Genomic DNA, 7975 nt, shown 5'->3' on the forward strand with positions numbered 1-7975 from the left:
CTTAAAAACAACTGTGTGTTTTTTATACCAATTGATTCCTCTCATTATTTTGAGCATAAAAGTATTGAAATTTAGATAATCGAAAAATGAATATTTTACGGGATATTTTAGTTTGTGTAAAATTAAGAAGTTATTTTAAGCCTCATAACTCGAAAAGTATTCAATGAAAAGATATTTTATTATAGTGTTATGGAAAGCTTTTGAGATAAGTTACAAGAATATGCAATGAAAAATAGGGAATTCTGTTTAAGAAATTGAAGGTGACCTATGTAATCTTGGCAGGTTCACTCAAGGTCAAACCAATTCCACCATCTTATATCCCCTTACGAGTCAAATAACTTTTGTCTGAAACATTTTTTATTATAATGTGTACTTAGAGATAATAGCTTTAAGTCTTTAAATTCCCTATCCTGTACATACATATAACACTCTGTGTGTGTGTGTGTAATCTATACCTATAATAAATATAAGTATATTATATTTATATATATATATATATATATATATATATATATATATATATATATATACAGGGTGAGCCATTTTAATTAACGCACGCAATTATTTCGGAAACAAAGCATTTTAGAGAAAAATGTTTCAGACAAAAGTTTTATGGTTTCGAGGGGGCCATAAGATGGTATCATTGGTTTGACCTTAAAGAGTTATTTGAAGGTCACATGAAGGTCACCTTCAATTTCTTAAATGGAACCTACTATTTGTCATTGCATATTCTTGTAGCTTATCTCGAGAGCTTTCCAAAACACTATAATTAAGTACCTTTTCGTTAAGTACTTTTTGAGTTATGAGGCTTGAAATAATTTCTTAATTTTACATAAACCGTAAAATATCTTGTAAAATATTCATTTTTCGATTATCTTACCTTAATACTTTTATGTACAAAATAATGAGAGGAATCAATTGGTGTAAAGAAAACACATAGTTGTTTTTAAGAAAAAATATGGAATTGTTAATTGCAAATTATATATTTTTTCTTCAAAACAACTATGTGTTTTCTTTACACCAGTTGATTCCTCTCATTATTTTGTACGTAAAAGTATTAAGGTAAGATAATCGAAAAATGAATATTTTACAAGATATTTTACGGTTTATGTAAAATTAAGAAATTATTTCAAGCCTCATAACTCAAAAAGTACTTAACGAAAAGGTACTTAATTATAGTGTTTTGGAAAGCTCTCGAGATAAGCTACAAGAATATGCAATGACAAATAGTAGGTTCCATTTAAGAAATTGAAGGTGATCTTCATGTGACCTTCAAATAACTCTTCAAGGTCAAACCAATGATACCATCTTATGGCCCCCTCGAAACCATAAAACTTTTGTCTGAAACATTTTTCTCTAAAATGCTTTGTTTCCGAAATAATTGCGTGCGTTAATTAAAATGGCTCACCCTGTATATATATATATATATACAGGGTGTCCTAGACCACCCGTACACCCCTTTTCTATCAAAAACTAAGCATTTTAGAGAAAAACGTTTTCGACAAAAATTGTATGGTTTTGAGGGGAACATAAGATGGTGTCATTGGTTTGACCTTGGATGGCATCGTTAAGGTGAGGTCAAGGACACCTTTAATTTCTTAAATGGAACCACCTATTTTTTATTGCATATTCTTATAGCTTATGTCGAGAGCTTTCCAAAACACTATAATAAAGTATTTTTTCATCAAGTACTTTTCGAGTTATAAGGCTTGAAATAATTTCTTAATTTTACATAAACCATAAAATATCGAGTAAAATATTCATTTTTCGATTATCTTACCTTAATACTTTTATGTACAAAATAATGAGAGGAATCGATTGGTGTAAAGAAAACACATAGTTGTTTTTTAAGAAAAAATATGGAATTGTTAATTGCAAATTATATATTTTTTCTTCAAAACAACTATGTGTTTTCTTTACACCAGTTGATTCCTCTCATTATTTTGTACGTAAAAGTATTAAGGTAAAATAATCGAAAAATGAATATTTTACAAGATATTTTACGGTTTATGTAAAATTAAGAAATTATTTCAAGCCTTATAACTCAAAAAGTACTTAACGAAAAGGTACTTAATTATAGTGTTTTGGAAAGCTCTCGAGATAAGCTACAAGAATATGCAATGACAAATAGTAGGTTCCATTTAAGAAATTGAAGGTGATCTTCATGTGACCTTCAAATAACTCTTCAAGGTCAAACCAATGATACCATCTTATGGCCCCCTCGAAACCATAAAACTTTTGTCTGAAACATTTTTCTCTAAAATGCTTTGTTTCCGAAATAATTGCGTGCGTTAATTAAAATGGCTCACCCTATATATATATATATATATATATATATATATATATATATATATATATATATATACAGGGTGTCCTAGACCACCCGTACACCCCTTTTCTATCAAAAACTAAGCATTTTAGAGAAAAACGTTTTCGACAAAAATTGTATGGTTTTGAGGGGAACATAAGATGGTGTCATTGGTTTGACCTTGGATGACATCGTTAAGGTGAGGTCAAGGACACCTTTAATTTCTTAAATGGAACCACCTATTTTTTATTGCATATTCTTATAGCTTATGTCGAGAGCTTTCCAAAACACTATAATAAAGTATTTTTTCATCAAGTACTTTTCGAGTTATAAGGCTTGAAATAATTTCTTAATTTTACATAAACCATAAAATATCGAGTAAAATATTCATTTTTCGATTATCTTACCTTAATACTTTTATGTACAAAATAATGAGAGGAATCGATTGGTGTAAAGAAAACACATAGTTATTTTTAAGAAAAAAAATGTAATTGTTAATTGCAAATTACATTTTTTTTTTCGAAACAATTTTGTGTTTTCTTTACACCAATTGATTCCTATATATATATATATGTGTGTATATATATATATATATATGTGTGTATATATATATATGTGTGTGTAAAATACACTACCTTTATTGAGCGTGCAATAATACTGTACTCATCCGTTTGTTCAATATTTAACGTATATAAATTTTGTAATAAGACCTTCCTCATATTATTGAGTTTCCAAGAGTAAAATATATTAAAATGATCGTTCAGATCACTCAAATCCGATAGTTTGTAATTGAAAGTTTCAAGCACCTCCTTTAATTTAAAAAAATAGACATATGAAAAAAATTTCAATTACAAACTCAAAATAAAACAAATTATGTATCATTTATTGCTTTTAGAATAAATTGACTAATTGATCAACGTATTGTTTATAAGACTTATAATTGATTGTTATTTTTATTAGCTATATCCTGTTAAATTTAATTTAAAAATTACATATAAAGGATTGCTTACTAATATATCATGTACTGGATTCTGTAAAAGATCGATATAATGAATGAGATGTTCGTCTCTACCAATGTTTGCAGGGTATTGTAGATTAGATTCTTTCATATAAAGACAATCTATCCTTTGTTTTTCCGTATTACTGAAAATAATAGAAAAATAATTATATGTACATATGCACAAATACATATAAAAACATGCACGCGCATGCGCACACACGCACGCACACATACATACACACACACACACACACACACACACACACACACACACACACACACACCATAGACACATAACATCAGACTTTAGGTTAGCTCTCAAACTACAAATTGTACTAACTATTTTGGACCCCATAGAATTTCCAGAATATATTTTGCAGAATCGTCAGAACCAAATCGCCTATACAAAAAGCAGCGTATACCAAGTCTTCTGGCTACGCTGTGATGTACAATAGGTAATATACATTCTCGGTAATGCTTTAAAATCTATATCATATTTTATTAGAAAAATTATATTGAATATTTATAAGATATAAAACATGTGACAGATATGCTTCCGTAGTGCATAACAAAGTATTATTACAATTTAATATAATATAAATTAACTTACATAATTTATATACTTCGAGTCGACATCTAATGTTGTGAATAATTCAAATAATTTCTGAAACTCTAATTCAGAAAATATATATTCTTCCAGGATACATATTATTTGCCTTCCTTCTCTTGGATTCCAGAAATTGTCATCAATATTGTTATATCTCCAGAAAATAAATTCCTCAGAAGATATCGAGAATACAGAATGTGTAGGATGTTTATTTTTAAGACGGCATAATACTTCTTGTGTAATATTATCTAACCACGCATCAATGTCTGAGTAAGACACACATGGTAGAAAATATTGAATTATAATGGCAATTTGCCTTTCTAAAAGTAATTTTTCTTTCGATAAATTTATAAATTCATTTTGCTCATTTATTAAACGATATTGTCTTATCCATTGAAAAATTAGACCGAAGTTATATTTGGTTGTCAAATTGGAATCGTGCCTGAAAAAAATTTACTTGTACAATAATTACTTTAATTTATAATGTTAATTGTAATTTAATTCATTAAATTCTACCGTGGTGTAGACATAATTCTGCTTATATCGTCCAGAACAAAACAACAAATCATAGAATATTTCGATATAAAGCAGAGGAAACGAATAAATCCTTCTTGAATATCACATAAATTGTTATAAGGCATTAGAGATACATAGTACTCTAGCCTTTTAATACATTCTGTACTAGTTTCTGCATGATTAAAAATATTTTTTAGTTTCTTTGTATTCTTTTCATAATTTTTTTTCGAAGAAGAAAACCTAAAATTAAGACAGAAAATTCTTAAAAATTATATTAAACAACAATAAATTATAATCAATGTACTTTCTAAAACACATAATTTTCTTAATTATATATATATATAAATATATGTGTATATAATATATATATATATATATATATATATATATATATATTATATACACATATATTTATATAATTGATTGAAAATGTAATGTTTTATAAAATTGTAGAAAATATAAGGTTTGAACGAAAGAAAATATTTAGCTTAGTGGAAAAAGTACGTTTATATCATAAATTTAGAAGATAAAATTATTTATAAAACTTAAAAATAATATTATATAAACCATGGAACAAATATTTATTTGAGAATATAAACTACTATAAATATATACACTTATACATAACCATATTGCAAATTTTAAAAATAAAATATGAAAAATATAAACTACTATAAATATATACACTTATACATAACCATATTCCAAATTTTAAAAATATAATATGAAAAATCGCAACAACTTTAATCTAATGGTTTATTATGTTTATTATATAAAATAAAATTTTTTGCAATTATAAAATTAAAATAATTTTTAAACATAAAAATTCTATTATACATCAACAATAATTTTTCCAATTCCTCATTTTTAATAATTTAAAACAATTTAAAACAATTTATGTAAAATAATTACATATTTCTAACATTGAGTAATGTAAAATAACTACATATTTCTATTTAGTAAAAACAATAATAAATACAAGATAATTCTTATGCTAATAATTTAATAACAAAATTCAGAAAAGATATTATTACGATAACAATGAGCCGCGAAATAAAGCAAATCTGTCTTTATTAAATAGCGCATAGCTTTTTTTAAAAATTCATTGATGAAACTTATTATAACTTGTCGAGTCTTAAGACGAATTAAGATTTCAACTTTAACAGATTTTGAATTTTCTTTATTACGATTGTATTAAATTGTAACGTCAGAAGCTCAATATGCTATGAAGCAACAGACGCAATATGAATTAATAAGATAATAACATAATAATTCTTTTATTATTTCATTATTGTTTTAGCGGAGATTGAGCTTCGTTAAGCAACAACAATCAACCGCATATGAAAGAAAACTTAAATAAAAAAATATATAAAAAAAAACTAAATAGAAAAAGTACCTTTGATAAAATTTTTTTTCCCAAAATTTCGTGCTGAATGTTATTTGCTGTAATCTATTACACGTGGATTCAAAACTCAATATATCCTCAACGCTGATATTCTTGTTTTCCAATATGATAGTGATCACTTCTACCGGCAAATCTATTATTGTAGCCATTGAAAAAAATGATCGCAACCGATTATTTAATGGTTTCGTATTAATATTCAATTATATTAATTTCGATTATATGCTGATGAACTAATCACACACAAATGTAAGCGCACAAAATTTACTGTAGCTTCTAGTACTGGTTGCAATGCGTCCGTGCACTTTCTGTGATGTGACTAAACTTGTATTTCGTCTAGAAATGATTCAAAGTGTTTGTCAATCTGGATAAAAGGGACACAGATCCATCTGTTCTGATTGGTCAAAGAAACTAGCCAATAGGACAAATTTTAACAAATGACAAATTCTTTCAAAAAAAAATTCCTAGACCATTTGTCTCTTTATTGTTCTTAAGATTTATGGCTTTATAACTTTGTTCCAATGCTATTTTAGTGGAATTTTTCAGCTTTTTGACTATCAATTATACATGCACTGCGATATCTCGAAGAAGATAGTAAAAGCTATACCATTAGTGTCAAGCCCAGCGTTGAGCTCTCTGTAAATCATAATTTGAATTAAATAAAAATTTTGTGTGTATAAAAATTCCTAAAATTCCCATTTTTAAAAAATGCTTTTTGATTTACGGGAAACCTTCAGTAAATTTCAGATTTATTATATTTTTTTTACATAATTTGTCAAAGGAGAATGTAAACCAAAATCGAGGATATAGACAATAACATCTTATTTTATATAATAAAAAAAAAGAATTATATCTATTAACATAGCAGTATAGCCATTATATTTTGATGTTGAGCTTTATACAACACAGATACATACACACGATTTGATTTAATATACACTCTGCCTCGAGAATTATTATTTGCTGCATGTGGTTGCGCTATTCATCAGAAATTTATATTTCAAAAACTTAATCGTGCATTATTAGTAGACATTTTAATTTTTACAGATATTTACGGGAAAGTTCCTCACGCAATGATTGCAAACTGGCATTTGTTGCCATTTTTTATTTATACCGCGTTCACGTGTGTCGTTTCTATAAATAGTGAGCTCAATTGAATAATATTCTTCTCTTTTTACGTTTTTTTTTCGATAATGTAAACAAATCTTATACCTCTAGATTTCTCGTAAATCTTTATCATATTTTTCTTATCGGAATTTCTTTTTTCCTTATCAAAATTTCTTATCAAATCCTTATCAAATTCAATCAAATTCTTATCAAATTCTTATCAATTCCTTATCAAATCTTTATCATATTTTTCTTATCGGAATTTTTTTTTTCTTTTCATTTTACTATTTTTTGATATTTTATTATATTTATTCATTTAAGGAAAATTAAAATAACTTAGAAATAAATCATATATAATCGCTAAATATGTGAGATGAATGTCGGAGACGAATGTTAGTATTTATTTATTTTATGTTCATCAATTTAATTTTGCATAAACTTTACGATTTAAATTTTCAATTTTAATTTAATAATATATATTCGAACATTTCGAATTATATTTTCGATCTTCTCATCATTCATTTATTTCAATAGAGATAAAATTTGATCTCTTTTAAATACAAACATACATTGTTTATTTACAGATTTTGAAAGATTTTATTTTATTTACTTTATCCTATTAATTTTATATTATAATAATTGATCATATATTATAATCAGAACTTAAATTTTTAGCATAAGAAAATTCCTCTTTTATTGTTCGGACTAATGACTTGTGAATTTTTGTTCCCGACAATAATACACATTTACATAGATTTAGAAATTGCAGCTTTTATCTTCATACTTTCTCTACCTGATTTTCGAAAATCTTTGGAAAATTTTTTCCGTTGATCTATTCTTCTCTATGTCTAAACATATTAGGAGGATATAAGGTATAAACGTACAATAAACTTTCTTTACCTGGGACTAAAACGATTATTTTAAAGTCTAGTCGTAAAGAGATTATTTAATTGAGCTCTTACAAACTTTGTTAGTTTTTACTTTTCTCTTTTTCCAAATATTTTCGTTTTCAGTATCTCTCTTGTCTTCTCCTAA

The 7975-nt window shown here is 26.1% G+C and overlaps 1 protein-coding gene across 1 annotated transcript; it reads right to left on the bottom strand.

The window, feature by feature from the left end:
* Nucleotides 1-3430: 3430 nt before the first annotated feature.
* Nucleotides 3431-5985, bottom strand: LOC145968364 (uncharacterized). Its single transcript, XM_083093759.1, has 4 exons — nt 5828-5985; nt 4432-4578; nt 3919-4357; nt 3431-3451 (listed from the first exon to the last, which is right to left on the bottom strand). The coding sequence occupies exons 1-4, from the start codon at nt 5983-5985 to the stop codon at nt 3449-3451; spliced, it is 747 nt and encodes a 248-aa protein (XP_082949885.1). The 3' UTR covers nt 3431-3448.
* Between the last annotated feature and the right edge of the window lie 1990 nt (nt 5986-7975).

This window comes from Camponotus vicinus, unplaced genomic scaffold (assembly GCF_025532165.1).
Source record: "Camponotus vicinus isolate PSW18456_S1 unplaced genomic scaffold, iyCamVici1.0 SCAF_3, whole genome shotgun sequence".
Classification (NCBI taxonomy): domain Eukaryota; kingdom Metazoa; phylum Arthropoda; class Insecta; order Hymenoptera; family Formicidae; genus Camponotus; species Camponotus vicinus.

Bases quoted from the DNA above. Each gene is read 5' to 3' on its own strand.
- LOC145968364 (XM_083093759.1), bottom strand. From the start codon at position 5,985: ATGGCTACAATAATAGATTTGCCGGTAGAAGTGATCACTATCATATTG. The intron at 4,579-5,827 runs GTACTTTTTCTA...ATGTATTAAAAG, and splicing joins GAAAAAAAATTTTATCAAAG to GCTAGAGTACTATGTATCTC. The intron at 4,358-4,431 runs GTAGAATTTAAT...AATTTTTTTCAG, and splicing joins AGAATTATGTCTACACCACG to GCACGATTCCAATTTGACAA.